The following is a 19,670-nucleotide window of genomic DNA, read 5'->3' on the forward strand; positions in this document are numbered from 1 at the left end:
GCACCAAGTTTGGAAATCCACCTTTTTATACTGTAGAAAATACCAAAATGGCACAAAGATCTAGTCTGTTTTCCTTTTTCATAACACGACCGCCAACCTTTTGTGTTCCTCTTTAGGAAGCTGGAGAAATCTTAAAAAAACGTCCAACCAACTTTTCTTCACGACTTCCTCAAACCCATTTCCTTTTGAAATAAATACGTCCGTCTTTAGAGAATCCGAGTATCAGAGAAACCTCAACGTGCTCCGTCCTGAGGATGTTCACGAAGACTGAGCTCGAACACTGGAGATTCTTTCCACCGATACTAAACAAACATCTTCCAGGAATTTCACACCATTTTTAATCGGTTTATTTATTTGTGACCGAGAACATTATTATTATTATTATTATTAGGGGGAAAAAAGGATTCGGTTGGTCGAAGCCTTTCAGACGCTACCTCATCATGAAGTGCCGGAACACGTGATGCTAGCGCTCATCTTTCATGCTCCTCTGACTCATCGCAGCTCGTCAGTATTGGGAAGAATCTCGGTTTTTATAATCTCCGGTCTCAGGAGATAACATGTTTGCAGGCGCGGGTGTGTTGAAGGAGGTTTACAGTAAATCGGAGGTGAACGCATTAGCAGGATGAGCGAGCGAGTGTGTGTGTGTGTGTGCGCGCGCGAGTCTTCACACATCGCTGTCAAAATGGAGGCGATGACTTGGTGATTGCTCAGAGGCATCCACTGTTTTCACTGTCATCAGTTACAGGGCCAGTCATGTCTTGATTAAATCACGCGGGCTGACGGGCGGATAGTGCGAACTCTAGAAGTACTATTCCGTGTGTGTGTGAGCGAGAGAGAGAGTGTGTGTGTGTGTGTGTGTGTGTGTTAAAAGACCAATGTAGATTTGATGTCACTCGCTGATCTCGGGGCTTGAGGAGGTTTGAACAACGGGCAAACATTTTCTTTGGATTTTCTTCTCCGAGGAAGGAACACGATAATAAGCTCCTTCTTACGTAGCCTGTCATTTATTTATTTTACTTTTTTTTGGAGGAATTAACACTTTGGAGCTCGCAGTTTCCAGTAAAGCGATGCAACGAACACACAGTTAATTATTCTCTTAGAACTGAACAATGTCTTATTCATCTTATAACACGTCAGTTTGCGAATAGTGGCAATTCTCTATCTATTATCTAAAGATGTTTTATTTCAGTTTGAGCTTCCGTGAAATATCTTCACGAGTCTTCGATGTCTCGAACAACTCCGGCTGCATTCATACGTCTTTCTCACAGGAAGCTTCATCACTACTTCATTTTATCAGATAGTCATAAACCTCTGGTGGTGGTGTCATTTAAAAAAAAAAAAAGGAAATACTCGAAGCAAGCATCAGAAATTCACACACACAGACACACACTCTCTCTCTCACACACACACAAAGTTAGAGGGAGGTTCTCTGGGGTGTTTACACTTTTATTAGATAACGTTGGCTCTTTGCTTCGTGAAGTGTGTGAGAGTGTTAAGACAGTCATTACACACGTCCAGGTCAACACTAGGGTTTGAACTAAGTGGATCAGGACACAGGGAGCACGTGCGATTGGTGGATTCAGTTTCACTTTGCATGATTGATAAAGTAACGCGGTCAGTGTGACAGGATGTCGTAAATGTTTTTAATTAACGACTCCGTCTCGTCTTCTTACAGAGATCCCAGCGAGGAGTGCAATGGAATCGGCGGCACTCTCCCTGCAGAGGCCGCGCCTGGCTCGAGGCTGAACGAGTGGTGTCCCGTGGCCCCTCCTCCTCAACCTCTACCCCCGCCTCCACCTCCACCTGCCCCGGTGCCCTCGCTCCATCTGATCAGTATGGGTGACGGTCTGGACGCCGCACCGATGTCAGGGAGCAGCAGCAGCAGCAGTCAGGGGCAGCCCCAGCCCCAGTCTCAAGCCTCTCATTCCTCCAACCCCTGTCCCCCGGAGATCGCCAACGCAGCACGGCCGAAGCGCCAGACCAACCAGCTGCAATATCTGTCCAAGGTGGTGCTCAAGACGCTGTGGAAGCACCATTTCTCATGGCCCTTCCATGCTCCTGTAGATGCCGTCAAGCTTAACCTGCCTGTAAGTGTTCGCGTACATCTGGGTGAAAAATCTGCAGACGTACATCCTCGGTTGTCCTTATTTTCCTTTCCCTTATGACATACGAGTGCCAGATTTGGTTATCCTTCATGCCAAGGTACCAAGGGTAGAGTTCAAACGTGTGGGTGGAGCTAAAGATCCCTCTAACAAGTCAAATGTATTTTAGTCAAATGAAGCTGGTGCAGAATTGTCAAGATTTTTCATTGGAGTTTATTAAAAAAAAAAAGGGCTGGGATGCCATATTATATATTAGACATATTAGTACTAGGATTTTTAATTACTAAATACTAATTAATGATATAGTAATAACTGTATAATTATCCTCTTCTTACAAAGTAGCACATCATATTTTGTTATAATTACTGTCATGTCACACTGCGAGGTTGTTGTGCTAGCGAGTGTGACAGCTTTGTGACTTTATTTACTCCTCGGTTGTTGAGATTATCGGCCTGGTAGGTGACACAATAACAATCTAATCTACGTCCAAATCGCCAGAGATACCGATCGCCCGTCCTTGTGCAACATTAGTTGCAACTTGTGATTTAATTCTCCGTAACCGTTTCTCATCGGCGGCTGAAAAACTTGCGGCTTTCGACCTCCGATTCCTTTTGTAGCTGTTAAACCGTATCATGATGATGTGAATGAGTCATTTAGTTTCTGCCACGATTCTGATTTCTTACGGCTTGCGATTCTTTCTCCCGTAGGACTATTATAAGATCATTAAAAACCCTATGGACATGGGAACAATCAGGAAACGGCTGGAGAACAGTTTCTACTGGAACGCCCACGAATGTATTCAAGACTTCAACACCATGTTTACCAACTGTTACATCTACAACAAGGTAACCGACGTGTCCGCTCTCATGTGTGGTCTTTTCTGAGGCTCCGCTGCACGTGTATGGGTTTGTTAACGGTACGTGTCGCCCTCTACAGCCAGGGGATGACATAGTCTTAATGGCTGAGGCACTGGAGAAATTGTTCCTCCAGAAGATTTCCGAAATGCCCCAGGAGGAGAACGAGATCGCAGTCATGACTCCTAAGGGCCGTGGTCGTGGCAGGAGGGACCCAGGTACACCTCTCTCAAAGAACGTGGCAACTGCAAAGTTTTCAGGTTTAATCAATACACCCAATAATATGTCCAAATAATCAAGAAGCCAAAAATCCATTTGTTTAGATAAATAAATTTCTCTTTACATGTGAAAACAGTCAAATTACATGATGCATCGCAATCGCTCATCATTTTTATTTTATGTATTTAGTGCTGATTTATTTACATAGAAAAAAAATTGCATCCCTTTTTAGCCACTAACACGGTTTCTTTCTCCAGGGTTAAACTTAAAGCCCCCCGGACCTGGCAGAGATTCTCCGACGACCCCTCAGACTCGTGGCATTTCTAATCACGGAGCAGGGCCACAGACTAGGGGACCTGTACCAGGTCCCCCAGCTCTCCCTCCACAGGTGGCTCTGCAGCAAGCTCTACCCCCTCGTGTCCCCCCTACGATACCCCAGCTGGGTCCACCCTTTCCACTCGCCCCTTCAGACTGCAACCCTCCGGGCACCATCATGACCGCGGTGCCTCCCCCGACCCAGATCGCCCTTCCTACCATGCCAATTCAACAGAGTCCTGCCTCGATGCTGCAGAGCATCATGCCCAAAGTGAGTCCTCAGATATTAAAGGTAACCAAAGTTCAAATCCACTAGGCTTTTTTTAATTAATAAAAGCCTCTTTTTTTATATTTAAAACATTAATCACTTAAGGTAATCAGTTTTATAAAATGTCAGACGATTGGACAGGAACCCCCTTTTTTTCCTCTCTTTTCTCAGTAATACACGTTTCCCTAGCTCGTGCTTTTCACAGAAAACGTATGTGCAAATTTACGACCGTCATGTAGTGATTAAAAAGAATCATCTAAATATCATGCGCATAGTTACATTTATTCCTGAGTTTTTATACAGGTTGTCACGAACGTGTGCTCTGGCTTTTTATAAGGCTGGTCAGCATTAACAAGAGATTAACATGCGAACTTGTCCGTGACTTACTACACTCTCATTGTCCCTGCTATTAACTACTAAATTTCTGAAATATCTTGTGTTCAGTTTTAATATCACGGTGATTCTGAAAACAACCTTTTTGTTCACAAGATGAATGGTAGCCCAAGCCATTTATCGTCTATCTTTGCCACAAAACAGCAGAGGAAAAGCCAGAAGAGGAAAGCAGACACGACGACCCCCACGGCTAATGACCAGCTGAGCGAGTCTTCTCCCGCAGAGTCCAAGTCAGGAAAGACTCTCCCTCGGCGAGAGAGCGCGCGGCCGTCTAAACAGCCCAAAAAGGAAGCGCCGGATTCCCAGCACCACCTCGCCTACACCGTACCCGTTGGCCCCCACAGCCCCAAACTGCTGGAGCAGCTGCGCTACTGTGCCGGCATCGTGAAGGAGATGTTCGCTAAGAAGCACGCCTCTTACGCCTGGCCTTTCTACAAACCAGTGGACGTGGAGACTCTGGGACTGCACGACTACCACGACATCATCAAACACCCCATGGACCTCACCACCATCAAGGTAAGCGTTAAAGCGGATACATTTGCATTCGTAATTGGACCGTTTGGGGAATATTTATTAATCTTGTGATTTGTGACAATAATTTTATAATGCGCTTAAAGGAAGTATGGGAATTTCTTGTGTTTTTAGAAGAAATTATAGCAATTAAACAAAAAAAACTAAACACATGAAATTAAAAGCTGTTATACAACTAACCGCAAGTTTCATTACACAGTCAAGTGTTTGTTGTTTTTTTTTTTAAACGGTTTTAGCATTTTTTCAAGGTTGTACATATAAGAGAAGCAATTAGACACCAGATAAAAATCCACCAACTCCTCCTTAAAGCCAGGGTCTCTGTTGTTTGAAAGCCAATGTTGATATTTGAAATCACCAAAACAAACACGCCCCTAACCCAGATAGGTCCCACCCCTTTATTGATAGCTCCGCCTACACATACATACGTAACCCAGTCAACTAATGGAAAGAAATGTGTCTATCATAGCTGAAGGAAAGAACAATATGATTGCAGATAAACAAACAAGCAAAAATGCCACACAAGCATAATCATGTAAAGGACAAAGGCATGTATTAGTTCTGTGTAACAAAGCAAAACCAACGTTACTCACCTATCGAGAAGGAAAAAAGCGCCTCGGCGTCTTAAGTAAAGTCGGCCACATATTCACAGATTGGAGTTTCTCGAGTCAATAACTCCTGCGCTAAACGCTGTTACTACACAAAACGCGGTTGTAGCTGCCTCTCTACATTACTACGATAGAAAAGAGGTGTTATTTGTGTAGTAACAGCGTTTAGCTCAGGAGTTATTGACTCGGGAAACTCCAACCTGTGAATATGTGGCCAACTTGCTGCTCCTTCAGTTCTCTCCAGCGCTGGAAAGCTGATCCTATATTAACATGTCCTACTTCTTGCCTTATCGCAAGTCTTTCTTCTTTCTTTTTGTTTTTATCCTCCAGGTCAATGTTAAAACCGCTTTCTGCTAATGTCACACATGCGCACTGAACACTCACTCTCTGCCACATATTGACAAGCCCCGCCCCTTTCTGCTCACTGGCTACACGTTAGTTTTGTTTTGTTTGTCGTCCCGACTCAGTGTTCTGAAGCATTTCTAAACAACGGAGACCCCACCTTTAAAACCCTGCCCAAACACTGCCTTATATAATAAACCTGCGATGTGTTAGATTAGAATATCAGTTTGGTAAACAGGTGAATGAACCTCTATATATAAAAATTTTCTGTCCTGGATTTTAAGAATGTGAGACACCTCCTCAGAGAGATGTTTCTCCTTCACAGAGATACGAGATATGGACTAGATTAGATTTTTTTTTTTATCCTCAGAATTTGTCTGAGGGGATTTTTACAATATTGTTATTCATTTTATGGTCGTTCAGGCTTATTTATTTGCCGTATTTTTCTCCTTCCTACAATGTGTTTATATCATTTGATCATATTTTCCCCCATGTGTTATCAGGAGCATTAACCCACAAACACCCTTCCGTTGTACGCTGTGTTTTGATTTCTGTAAGCGCTTCTTCATCTTTTTCATCATTGTGTGTTTTGTTCTATTTTGTTTTTCTAGGACAAGTTAGACAACAGACAGTACAGAGATGCGCAGGAGTTCGCTGCCGACGTACGGTTAATGTTCTCCAACTGCTACAAATACAACCCTCCGGATCACGAGGTCGTGGTGATGGCGCGCAAGCTGCAGGTACGTAGACGCACCGACACCGAAACCCTCCTAAAACGTCTTTATTCCGGCTCATCGAGAACTACCTGTCTTTCCACAGGACGTGTTTGAGATGAGGTTTGCTAAGATGCCCGATGAGCCCGAGGAAGTCTTTACACCCGCACCTGCCCCCGTGCTGCACCCCGCGGCCCCGGTGAAGCCTCAGCCGCCCATCGCCGCCCCTTCGTCCTCCGACAGCTCCAGCGACTCGTCGTCTGAATCGGAATCCTCTACCGACGACTCGGAGGAAGAGAGGGCTCAGAGGCTGGCTGAGCTCAAGGAGCAGGTGTGGAAATCAGAGGTGTCCTTCTAAAGGACACATGGTCCTTTTTTATTCATTAATAGCTAACGATGCAATAAAGGTACATAAGCTGTATGTTACCATAGAAACAATAATGTTAACCTACACTGGCGATTTGTAGCTATAAAGCCTCATGTTGCAAGAACAGACTCGGACGTCAGAGGACAAAACGAGTCGAAGTATGATTAATCACGTCGACCTTCCTGTTTCTGCATCATAGCTCAAGGCGGTCCACGAACAGCTGGCAGCCCTTTCCCAGCCCCAGGCCAGCAAACCAAAGAAGAAAGAGAAGGACAAGAAGGAAAAAAAGAAGGAGAAGCACAAAAAGAAAGCCATCCCCGGACTGGACGAGATCCTGGAGCCAGCTTCGGCTCTCCCGACACCCAAGAGCAAGAACAAGAACAACAAGGATCCTCTGCCCAAGAAGACCAAGAAGCCAAGGTGAGACACACAGCTGCTTTTTTTAATTACAAAGCTTCTTATTTATTTATTTATTTATTTATTCATTCATTCATTCATTCATTCATTCATTCATTCAATCATTTATTTATTTGTTTGTTTTAAGAGCGAGAAGGTAAAATGGTCATTTAGGTGCTCCTTTTGATTCACAATAACTTGTGTGGTCTGGACGCGTGTGAAACATTTACATGATGCACTGCATTAAACAGAGCAAATTCTGACTTCAGCTGATGTAACATAAACCTAAGAAAACTCCCAATACTCACAGTACTGAGGTCTTTTTTTTATTATTATTAATCTGTGATTTTTCCAGAGCGTCATTTAAAAAAAATCTCTCGTTTCTCTTTCGATCCTGCAGTAAGAAGGAGGGCATAAAGAACAACCGCTCAGTTCCTCCCCCAGGGACAGCGCCCCCCACCCTGCAGCCAGGGCCTGGCCTCGACCCTGTGGAAGAGCTGACTCTGGGAGGAGGACCAGGATCCGCAAGCTTGGTGCCGGCCGAGAAGTGTAAGCCCATGTCATACGAGGAGAAGAGGCAGCTGAGCCTCGACATCAATAAGCTGCCTGGGGACAAGCTGGGCCGCGTGGTCCACATCATTCAATCCCGCGAGCCTTCGCTCAAAAACTCCAACCCGGACGAGATCGAGATCGACTTTGAGACGCTAAAACCTTCCACGCTGCGCGAGCTGGAGAGATACGTTTCATCCTGTCTCCGCAAGAAGAAGAAACCTCCAGGTTTGTCTCTATTTAAACTGTATGCTTACAGGATTAAAGTCTTATTTGTTATCTGTTTCTGTTGTTTAAATTAATCATAGTATTCTGCCTTATTGGACAAATAAATACACAAACGTGTGCAAATGAATAAATAAGGGACAAACGGTTAAATGTTTATGAATCAACAGTCAGTCAGATATTTCACTTGACTGCACAGTTAAATATTTTTTAATTGCGTTCACTATTTTTTGGCTTTCTCAGTGAAATTATATAGATCAACTGCAATATTTTACACAAAGAACATGTAAAATTTAAACACTGTCATCTTTATATCGGATAATAATCGTCTGCGGCGAAGTTAGCGTGTCTCGTTCAGATGGTTTAGCCATCTGTTTGCTGCCATGTGTTTGTTTATTTCTCTCGTTAACGTGCCTCATGCTCGAGTTTACTCAATTGCAACTATTTATGTGAGGGACATGCACACGTTTATTATTTAAAAGAAAAGCCGGGTTTTTGTTGAATATAAAACGATCAAATGTGTTAAACGCGGTTAATAATTGTGACCAGTAATTCTAACATATTATTATAGAGTGTAGTTTAACGTGCGGCTGTACGTAGCCAAGCTCATAAAAACACGTTGTACTTTTCAGACGGAATAACCGACAAGGTACGTTAATGTTGACTTCACACTTTACCTGATTACAGAAAAAACCATGGAGACAATGAGCGCTAAGCCAAAAGGCTCATCTTCAGACTCGGGCAGCAGCAGCGAGTCGAGCTCTTCTGACAGCGAGGATTCCGAGTCAGGTAAAGATGCTGTGATTTCTTAACCTCCTCGTCTTCCTGAATGGTTTTGATTACAGCTGTTTTGTCTTTTCACTATTTCAGGAATGACCTCTAAATTGAAGAAGAGAAGTCTTTATGCTAAAGATGGAAAGAAAGGCCACCACCCTGTGATCGCACCAGGTCTGGTCCAGCCTCAGATGCCCCTTCAGCCCCAGGCACCGGTCTTACAGCCCACTGATCAGTTAAAGCAGCAGCAGCAGCAGCAACATCCTTCTCCTGCAGCGTACATGGCTCCTCAGGTCACGGCGCTGGAGTCGTCTCAGCTTCTTGAGAACACGCTCGACTCTTTGCCCCACTTCGGACAGCCCCTCATGCACATACCCCACCACGCTAACGACTCGTCCTCTCCAGCCCCGCCTCACCTCAACGCTCACACAGCAAGTGGCCCCGGGTCACCCGACACACACCCATTCTTAAACCAGCACCCCATCCTCCCATCCCCAGGTGTGTAACAGCATCCGGTCAGCGATCTATTACACTAAAACACAACCTGAATACGGTATCAAGGCCTTTTCTCGCTATAATTATCTCATTCACTGAATCGGATGTGTTTCAGATTGGGTTGGGAATCTTCAATGATAATCTGTGTTACTGTCAATCAAGTGACTACTTGCACGTCGTGGTGATTTTTTTTTTTTTTAAATTTATTTTTTAAGTATGTAAGTTTAATGTCTGTCTTTACGCGATCCCAGTTTGACAGCATTTACAGAGACAGACAATATTAGCATGTGGGGCTGCACGTCAGACGCAGTTATCTGAAGAATACATTGCACCACACAAGTCATCATACGATAAATCGTGCCATGTATTGTGAATAAGACGGCATTTTAGACTTGTCCAAACTGAGTTAAGTAAAAATAAAAAAATGGTTTGATTGTAAGAAAATAAAAATCTAGCCCCATATGATTGACAGGACAACAGTGTGCTGTGCTTTCATGCCGTAGGTGTGGCGTTTTCGTATAATGACTTTATTGAATCTATTTTCTTCATGTTTGTCTGCAGCACTGCACAACGCTATGCCTCAGCAACCTTCACGTCCCAGCAACAGAGCGGCGGCGCTCCCCGCCAAACCTCCGCAGCCTACGCCTCCCCAGCAGCCCCTGCAGCTCCAGCCCCAGCCCCAGCAGCCTCCTCCAACCCAGCATCATATCCCTCACCCCCTCCTGCACCCTCCTCAGCCCATCCGCCAAAGGCCACTGTCTCCTCCTACGCTCACCCCACAGGGCCTGCTCTCCTCACAGCCTCCTCAGTTGCTGCTGGAGGATGACGAGGAACCCATGCCCATCTCGCAGGTCCTCTACATGCATCAACACTTGCAGGGTCGGCAGCATCAGCAGCAGCAACAGGTGTCGCTCATGCAGTCGCTCCAGGCTCGTCAGTCACAGCCGCAGAGCCAACCGTCCCTGCTACAGACTGTTCAGGTACAGTCACAGCTGCCTGTGCAGTCACAGCTGCCTGTCCAGACTCAGCCCCAAGCCGCTCCAACGCACCAGCCTTCGCCGCAGATGCCCCAGCATGCACCTAGACACATGCAGCAATCACAGAGCCAACAGCAGCAGCAACAGCAGCTGGCTTTCTCACAAGGTCCAGTGCAGACCACGCAGACGCAGCCGACGCAGCACAAGGTGGCCATGGCTCCCAGTAAAGCGCAGCAGCAGATTATTCAGCAGCAGCAACAGCAGCAGCATCCTTCTCCACGTCAACACAAACCTGATCCTTACGGCACAGGTCAGGGTTAACAGCCCAGCTTTTTAATAATGTTTTTGTTTCTATCATTATGACATCCAACATCTGTCTCTTAATATCAAGCATGTAAAAAAAAAAAACTATTTCCTCACAAAATGCAAACGTTATCCGTATGGAACTGAACAAGAAAGAATGACTTACATTTCAAACTTTAGATTCAACAGATTATCTTTGAGATTTATATTACGATTAAATTTGTTTTTGTTTATATATTTTATTACCACGTTGGACTATTTTCGTTTCCCTGATTTATTTACAATGCCTTTCGATTGCCTGCTGATGGCAGTGAACTTTCCATCCTTGCTACATAAAGAGATCGAAGTTTAGTCCCCCCCCCCCAGCTCAGTCTCCTCCGTATTACTGCTCAAACAGCTCAACCTCAAAAGTGTAGCTATAACAAATACAATAAGTGTAGCTTTTACATTTCAAGGGCTCAAAATGTAATGTAGCGTAGGAACAACATAAAAGGAATTTAAATAGCATCGTGTAAAGGGTTAAATCCTAAAACCGCTTTGTGCTTACTATTTGGTCAAATGTGGCTCTTGTCAGACTTTATTAACCCCATCTTGTCTTTCTGTTTAAAACAGGGCACCTGAGAGAAAACCCCTCTCCTCTTATGATGCATTCCCCTCAGATTTCCCAGTATCCTCCTGTAGTCCATCAGTCTCCTCCGCAAAACATCCAGCCCAAAAAAGTGAGTGTAACGTTCGCGCTCTCGCACTTCTCACTCAGTCAGTCCCGTCTTACTAACGCGTGATGACGTCTTTCCCGCAGGAGCCGCAGCGAGGGCCGCCAGCTCTCGGACCTCTCAAGGAGGAGAAGCAGCCGTCCTCGCCTGTGATGAGGAGCGAGTCCTTCAGCCCACCCATACGACAGGAACCACACAAACAGCCAGAGAGCAAGACACACATGCCCGGCCATGGGCAGCAGAGTGAGTCCTGGGGCTCATTTCACTATTTAAACTTATTTTTTGTTTCGTTTTTGATGCACTGCTGATACATGATGATGATGATGATGATATGGACAATCATTCATGTCGCATGGTCACTAATTTTTCTCTTTATCATCTTTCCTTGTGTCTCAGGGCCAGACATGAAGCCTCTGGAGACTTCTCGTCCCGTGATCCGCACCTCAGACCAGAGCGGTCCACCGCCCACAATGCCTGACAAGGACAAGTTCAAACAAGAGCCCAAGACACCTGTGGCTCCCAAAAAGGTACAGGTGGGTGGAAAGGACAATTTCAGACCATTTTAAATCTTTATACAAACATTCTGTGACAACGTGCTGAAATTACAGAGAGTTTTAATGTTTAACTTGTTTATCCTGCAGGACGTAAAGCTGAAGAACATGGGCTCGTGGGCCAGCCTGGCGCAGAGGTCAACGTCTGTGCCATCATCTGCAGTCAAATCCAGCAGCGACAGCTTCGAGCAGTTCCGTCGTGTAGCACGGGAGAAGGAGGAGAGGGAGAAAGCGCTGAAGGCTCAGGCAGAGCAGGCTGAGAAGGACCGGCTGCGTAGAGAGCAGGAGAAACAGCGGTGAGACAAACGTTTAGCTAACAGGAGGAGGGGCGTATAGCATCGTGGTGCGTTCGATCAGCGTGTTCCTGCTGACAAACCTTTAGCTAACAGGAGGAGGGGCGTATAGCATCGTGGTGCGTTCGATCAGCGTGTTCCTCGGTCATGGCAGTGGAGCAGACAGTAATTTCTGATGGACCAGACTTTTCCCTTTAGGCTAATGACGACCTATTAAGTATTTTGGCAGTCACAAGAATACATAGTGTTCACAAGATTAAAGTGCATCATCTCGTAATATGGACTTATTGAACTTTACTGGCTTTCCGTCTGCTTTTAGCACAAAGCAGTAAACTTTCTCTGCTGTATGTCAGTTTCACGTGTCTGCACCGCCGCACAGATGAACGTCTTCACTCTCGAAACATGCGTGGGATTAAATTAAGAAAGCGAAACAGCGTGGTGTTCATCAGGGTGACTTTACTGTACACCAATTCAATAAGAATCTCCATCGCTGTTCACTACAGTGCACAGGAACATGTAAATGTTCCTGACTAATGCAAGCAAACGGAGCTACAGCCAACTGATAACCTCTCGTAACTTTTTTTTTTTCTTGTTCCATATGTGACCCGTTCCATATGTGACCCGTTACATGTGTCTAACCACACCTGCTTCTTTCACCATCGAACACCACAAGTGATACGATCAATTGACGTCACTGTCGATGTCGGCGCCTGTCCACACATTTGCTCACGTCACATCACAATTTTACTTGACGCACAATTTCAACATTTTTTTTCCCCACTTTTATGTGAATGAATATTATTCTTCATGTCTAATGTAAATAGTCACTGCTCAGTGAAACACTTTGCGATTATCTCTTTCTCTCTCTCCGTCTGTCTAAAGGGGCCGTGACGATGACGATTCGATGGAGGTGGCTCGAAGGCCTCACGAGGAGCAGCGGAGGCGCTCGGAGCACCAGCAGCCCCAGGCTCCTCCGCCGCAACAGCAGCTCCAGGCTCCACCCCAAACACCGAGCCAACAGCCCCAGACGCCGTCCGCCACGCAGCCGTCACAGGCCCCCCCTCAGTCCCCGGCTTCCAGCCAGAGCGCCCTCGACCAGCACAGAGAGATGGCACGCCGCCGTGAGCAGGAGAGGAGGAGGAGAGAGGCGGTGAGTGCATTACCTCTGGCCTCGTAGTGCTGAGTTATGACTTCTGTATCATCACTCAGGGCTCGCACACGGTCACCCTTAAAGAAGGAGGAATATTCTAACAGTTAAACTTGCACTCAGTCTGGGGATTGTGGATGTTGTCATTAGTTTTACTTTGTGAGGCTGCAGAAACTGTTAGAAACTGTGCTGGAGTTTTCTTTAATGCAGTTCTCTTTAATTAAAAGTGGGATTTCTGTGATTATCTACTGTGAGATTAACCAACAAGCCAAAGCAGTCATTTTTTCCCAGAACTTTTTTTATTCATCTTCACCAGTGTAACGATAATTCTGAAACATTTATCATTACTCTTTCTGTCTGTCTCTCGCTCTTTCCCTCCGCCTGTCTCTCGCTCTTTCCCTCCGCCTGTCTCTCGCTCTTTCCCTCCGCCTGTCTCTCGCTCTTTCCCTCCGCCTGTCTCTCGCTCTTTCCCCCCGCCTGTCTCTCGCTCTTTCCCCCCGCCTGTCTCTCGCTCTTTCCCTCCGCCTGTCTCTCGCTCTTTCCCCCCGCCTGTCTCTCGCTCTTTCCCCCCGCCTGTCTCTCGCTCTTTCCCTCTTTCTCTTGCTATTTTTGACACACACCGTGATTGTCATGCATTGTTTAACACCTTCTGCTGTCTCTTTCACAGATGGCAGCTACCATTGATATGAATTTCCAAAGCGATCTGATGGCGATCTTCGAGGAGAACTTGTTTTGAAGTGCACAAGGAGGCATAAGAGACTGCAAAAAAACAAAAAACAAAAAACAAAACTGCTAGTGGATTCCTCTGCATAGAGAAATATCAGACTGATGAAACAGTAAGGGATTTTAAAAGAATTAAAAAGCCCCGAACTGAGAGCATGAGAAAACCGAGCCACAGAGGCAGAAATGGCACTGGGTGAGCTGAGGCCTTGACAGGACGCCCCCTGTAGCCTCAGCAGGGGAAAACACGGAGGGACCCTCGAGCTGGGACGTCTTTGCCTCTTTGGCATTATTCCTGGATTTAAACCCGTATAAGTAGCAGGAAGGAGAGGACGCTTCGTTGGGGCAATCTTTCGCACGAATGGGAGCAATGCTTTGGACCTTGATATCAGTGGAAGTATATTTACGTGACAACAGTGTAAACGTACTGATTTACCCAGAGTAGGCTGTTCATCAACTGCCAGATGTGTGAGGGGTATCGCTTTTGTTTTTCCCTCCTTTCACTTTTTTCTCTTTATTTACCTGGTTTTTTTTTGTTGTTTTTTTTTGTATCATTTTTTTTCTTTGTTTTTTGTTATTTTGATTTTTTTTTTTTAAACACAAGCAAGCGATTTATGCTAACAACTCATGATCATAACGTGGAACGGAGGTACACAGCATCGTCACTGTTCACAGACCAGACCCGGGGTATGAACAAGAAAATAATACACCCAAATACCCAGGTGTTATCACTTTCATTACTTTGTTCTACTTATCTACTGTAAAAAAAAAAACACAAATACTTTCTTATTTTCTTAAAGACTATTGTTTTTTTTTGTTTGTTTGTTTGGTCTTTTTTTTGTTTTTGTTTTTTTTTTTAAACCTTCTTACCAACACTTAACCATTTCTTCTGATGTCTATGCCAAACAAGTCCTAGTCCCTGAGATTTTTTTTTCTTTCTTTTCTTTTTCATTTAACTTGTCTCTCTCCCTTCCTTCCTTTCTTTTTCTTCTTTTTTTTAATATATATAAATATATTTTCTTGTCCTTCAGACCAGACGTGAAAGTTTAGGTAGCCTTGTTAGTAGAATATAACTAATATATGCATTATTCCGACAATTGAAGACAAAAAAGAAAAAAGAAAGAAAAAAAAGGTTAAGTTATACTTTAATTCATGGTGAGAGGAGCTGTTTACCTGTTATCCTTGAGTTTGAGATTACCTTTTTAAAAAACGCGTACAGTGCTACATTACTTTGTGTATTATACGTCATAAGAAAGAGGAACCTGAAGCGTCTGGGAGCGATTCACGTTCACGCTTACTGTTTCTAGAAATAATCGTAAGCTCGAGTGCGTATGAGCAGCCGGCTGACTCTGAATCCTCCGAGACTCCTCTCAAGGCATTTCTTGCATGTGTCTCTCTCTCTCTCTCTCTCTCTCTCTCTCTCTCTCTCTCTCTCTCTCTCTCTCTCTCTCTCTCTCTCTCTTTCTTTCTCTCTCTTTCCATCTTGTTTTTTTTTTAATTATTATTATTTTGCTCTTTTTTTTTTTTTCTTTCACAGATCATTTCACGATAAGCAACCCGGAGGGGACTGTACGCTGTTCTAGACGTGACCGATTTTGAAAAGCCGTACAAAAAAAATGCAACCGCTCTGATTTTATATCATCGTTCTTGTTCAATTCTAGTGGATATGAGTTCTAATTGTTATTCGAGTCGGATTTAAGGTCGGGTGGAACGAACGGGGGGGCAGGGCGGGTTTTATTTGTTGTTGTTTTTTTTTTTTTTGAGGACCCCGCATTAAAGCAGGTGCCTGTATTGTATTGCGATTCTAGTCGGCATATATTACACTCTTGGGCAGAGGGAGGGACGTGTAAAAAGTTCGGGAGGAACAACTTGCAATTTAGCGTGGGGGGGAAGCCTGTGTAAAAAGCAAAAAAAAAAAAAAAACACAAAAAGCAACAAAAAAAATTACTAAAAAAAATTAAGAAAGGTCAACATTTTATATTCTACCCATTTACAAATATTCAGGTTTAAATCTAGTTTTAGCTGGACTTCTTCTTCACCCAGAGATTAAGGTTTTTTCTTCTTTTCTCCTTGAAGCTTGTTTTAAGAGGACGTGACTTGAGCAGCCGCATATTCATATTCTGTGCGTATGAACAGCCGAGTGTGTGTGTGTGTGTGTGTGTGTAAGAGAGAGAGTTGGTTTGGTCTTTAGTATGTGGCACAGTCAAAACATCACGCTCTTCCCCAGAGCGTTCATAAACACTTCACAAGAACGAGTTGCTTTGCTATCGCTCTATTGTTTTTGTTGTTTTTTTTTTCCCTACCCGTTTTGACGAAGTCCACATAAATAAAAATATACATTTCTTTCTTTCTTTTTTTTTTTTTTTTAATTCAGTTTGTAAAAGGTGAAAGAAGAAACACTTCATTCCTTCAAGCCTTTAAATGTATTCTGTTTGTTTTTCTCGGTAACAGTCAGACATTTATGTGCCATAGATATGGTTTCACCGGAGAATGTGCTGACCTGCATCTCAGCAGAGAGTTTGCTTTATTCAGGTATGTTTTTTTTTCTTTCTTTAATTTAGTTTTTTTCCCTTTTTTTTTTTTGTTTGTTTCTTTATTTTTATTTTTTTTAGTTTTGTTGTTGTTGTGTTCAACATTTCCCTCGACTTCTGTTTGGTATGTGAGTGAGCTATCGAGGTTAATGATTCTGTTATAATCATGATATAAACTCATCTCTTTTATAGAAAATTAAAAGGAAACAAAAAAAAAACTCCTTCGTCCTGTCGTCTTTGCGGTTATTTGGATCCTTCCATCACTTCGGTAAAGGGAAGGTCCAGTCTCTCATAATCTCATATAAAACACACCATTATTGTGGAACGCTGCTTAGCTTTCCTTTTAACCTGGAGGCATTTCTTGTTCATTTCTGTTCATTCTTTTAATATTTAAAAAAAAAAACACTTTACATTTTTTACTTCACATTTTTGTAAAGTAAAAACAAGCTTCATTTAGCCCTCCTACAGCTCTTAAAGGTTTTGTGTAGAAAAGAAAACGAAGGTTTCAATTCTTACTGGGGTTGCAAAATTCCGGGAATTTTCAAGGCTGGAAACTTTCAATGAGAATTAATGGGAATTGTTAAATAAATAAATAAATAAATAAATAAATAAATAAATAAATAAAATGCAGAGTTGCCTATAACAAGCAACTTAAATGTAGCTAAAAAATCTTGCAGCATAATTTTGTTTAAAACAAGATTTAATGCAATTTAAGTTTGTACCCCGCAGGTCACTTGCACACAGCACACTGCTTACTGGAGGGCCATTGAGGCCAAACCCTCTGCATGTACTTACATTCTTCCATAACATGCACAGTAACACTTTATTTTAGGGTCATTTAACTAGTTGCTTATTAGCATAAATATTAATAGACTATTGGCTATTTATTAGTACTTATTAAGCACATATTAATGCCTCATTCTACATTCTTAATTGTACCAAATTCCTAAACTTAATAACTACCTTAATCACTCTTAATAAGCAGTAAATTAGGAGGGTTACCACATACAAAGATAATTTGATGACGGAAAATTTGCCGGAAACTTTCTGCCCCTTTGCAACCCCAATTCTTACAAATGTCCCAAGTTGAATTCTCTCTTCTTTTTTTTATTATTATTATTTAAAAAAAAAAACAATCATGGACTATGATGTCATGTGTCTCAAGACAAAGTTCTTACCAACCTGAGATCCTTTAAGACAGCGGTGTCCAATCTTGTCCGAAAAGGGTTCTGCTTGGTTGGAATGAAATCCTGCACCCCCACCGGCACTTTGTAGATAAGATTGGACACCGATGTCTTAAAGGATCTCAGGTTGGTAAGAGCTTTGTCTTGAGCCACATGACCTCATAGTCCATTCAAGATCATTTCAAAATTAGGTTTTAACATTTTATTTACAAACGTTTTATTTCTGTCCTAACTGTTGTCATTAATAACTTGAGTGTTTGGGATATTTAAGTCCAGCCTGATGTAAAGATGTGTACTTGTACTTGACATGAAGTAGATGAAGCTTTATTGATCATTAAAGGAATCTATTTATGTGGAGAGATCATAAAAGATCGTGTAAACTTTCTCATGGACAATTTCTTATGATTTTTTTTTTTTTTTAAAGAAAAGAACATCGTCGCTTAATTTTCATTTCAATGGCTTTTTTGTAATAGATTTTTATTTTCCCTGATTCCGGCGCAGATGGACAGCATTCGACGCTCTTTGTTCTTCATTCACATTGATCAGTTTAACGGAAAGAACTCCGTTAATATGAACACATAATAATGCACATTGATTACTGATGCCTACGTTTTCCTCTCTGTTTAGTTTTGGACAAAACGTAGAATACATTTTGATATTTATCTTGTGCTTCTATGGTAATAATTACTCACACCCTTATGCTCTAGAAAGACATTCACATACATAATACATCACATTATATGGAGCTTCCAGTTTATTGGGTGCAGCAAGATAAACCTAATACAGTAAAACAGTCACTGATGCACTGTCTAGCATACGGTGTGTGATGAGCGAATTAAGCCACGTTATCTAGTTAATCTAGGTGTACTAATACTTTAACAATAAATCTCATGGACAGAAGATGAACTTTATATGTTAACGATGTTAACCGATAACTGCAGTTAATTTAAGGCAAATGGTAAATGAGCGTAAAGTGTAAACTGCCATTATAATGAACTAGATGATGTCTAAAGAGAGTCCTTAACTAATACAGCATAAAATACAACTATGGACTAAATTCAAGAAGGTCAGCAAATGTGTCAACATGCCCTAAAAAAATAAACAAATAAAATAAATAATAAATAAAATAATAAATTACAGATTAAAATAATAAAAAAATAATTAAATTCAAATAATTATTTAAAATAAAATGCAAATTACATTAAATCAAATTAAAATTAAATTAAAAATAAATTATTATTATTTTAATTACATTAAAAAATTACAAATAAAATAAATTTTAAAAAAGGAAATGCTGTTTGATGATTTTTTTTTTTTGCTTTTTAATAAAACTTTATTTCAAACAAAACAGCACGGACAGGGAGGATAAAGAAAGAAAAAAAATCTGTAAACTGTAAAAGATCACCAGAAAGTTATATACTGAAAATATTCCATATGACTCAATTAATTGTCAATTTTTGTCAAATTTCCATTCATGAATTCAAAAAAGACTTATTATTATTATTATATTTAAACATTATTATTATTATTATTATTATTATTATTATTATTATTATTATTATATTTAAACATTATTATTATTATTATTGTATTATTTATCTATAATATTATTATACAATTATTTATCCTCCTCCTTTTAGTAAGTAAAAGAAATATAAAAAAAAAAGATAAAAAAAAAAACAAAATCAGGAAACAAATTTTGGTTGAAAAAACAAAAACAAAACACAAACCTGACCAAACGGTTTATGTGTAATCACGTGTGCTTGGAGCTCTCGGTTGCCCCACTACATGCGTCACTTCCGCCTTCTCCAAGTAGAATAAAAGTTTACGTAGTGTCGCAAATAACTTTATTTTCATGAAAAAAAATTATTACAAATATATATATATATATATTTTTCAATCCAATTGGAGGAATTTTACATAAAATAAAATTTTAGACAAGTTCCGGACAGTAGGCGGGACTTAGAGGAACAAGCAAGAACAAGAAGGCAACAAATCCTGGTTTTAGATATTTCCCTATAAAAATGTCAATATATGCCAGTTTAAAAAAATTATACAATAATCCACTTGCAGTCTGTGTGGTTGATTATTCATTTTAAATGC

At 41.9% G+C, this 19,670-nt stretch overlaps 1 protein-coding gene across 15 annotated transcripts in view; it reads left to right on the top strand.

Annotated features, from left to right (window-relative positions):
- Nucleotides 1-16,482, top strand: part of brd4 (bromodomain containing 4) — a 45,069-nt gene extending 28,587 nt beyond the window's left edge. For 6 of the 15 annotated variants that reach the window (XM_047807900.1, XM_047807911.1, XM_047807912.1 and 3 more), the window contains 18 exons: nucleotides 1,676-2,087; nucleotides 2,810-2,947; nucleotides 3,039-3,216; nucleotides 3,433-3,782; nucleotides 4,248-4,667; nucleotides 6,241-6,369; nucleotides 6,449-6,688; nucleotides 6,909-7,129; nucleotides 7,506-7,882; nucleotides 8,567-8,668; nucleotides 8,750-9,151; nucleotides 9,710-10,435; nucleotides 11,041-11,147; nucleotides 11,228-11,384; nucleotides 11,538-11,674; nucleotides 11,783-11,988; nucleotides 12,868-13,135; nucleotides 13,800-16,482. In XM_047807900.1, coding sequence (XP_047663856.1) covers nucleotides 1,676-2,087; nucleotides 2,810-2,947; nucleotides 3,039-3,216; nucleotides 3,433-3,782; nucleotides 4,248-4,667; nucleotides 6,241-6,369; nucleotides 6,449-6,688; nucleotides 6,909-7,129; nucleotides 7,506-7,882; nucleotides 8,567-8,668; nucleotides 8,750-9,151; nucleotides 9,710-10,435; nucleotides 11,041-11,147; nucleotides 11,228-11,384; nucleotides 11,538-11,674; nucleotides 11,783-11,988; nucleotides 12,868-13,135; nucleotides 13,800-13,868 — 4,639 coding nt within the window. In that variant the 3' untranslated portion in view covers nucleotides 13,869-16,482. The remainder of the gene's footprint in view (nucleotides 1-1,675; nucleotides 2,088-2,809; nucleotides 2,948-3,038; nucleotides 3,217-3,432; nucleotides 3,783-4,247; nucleotides 4,668-6,240; nucleotides 6,370-6,448; nucleotides 6,689-6,908; nucleotides 7,130-7,505; nucleotides 7,883-8,566; nucleotides 8,669-8,749; nucleotides 9,152-9,709; nucleotides 10,436-11,040; nucleotides 11,148-11,227; nucleotides 11,385-11,537; nucleotides 11,675-11,782; nucleotides 11,989-12,867; nucleotides 13,136-13,799) is intronic. The other 9 variants (XM_047807904.1, XM_047807913.1, XM_047807908.1 and 6 more) reach the window with 9 other exon arrangements.
- The last annotated feature ends 3,188 nt before the right edge of the window (nucleotides 16,483-19,670 follow it).

Source organism: Tachysurus fulvidraco, chromosome 24 (assembly GCF_022655615.1).
Source record: "Tachysurus fulvidraco isolate hzauxx_2018 chromosome 24, HZAU_PFXX_2.0, whole genome shotgun sequence".
In the NCBI taxonomy this organism is placed as follows: domain Eukaryota; kingdom Metazoa; phylum Chordata; class Actinopteri; order Siluriformes; family Bagridae; genus Tachysurus; species Tachysurus fulvidraco.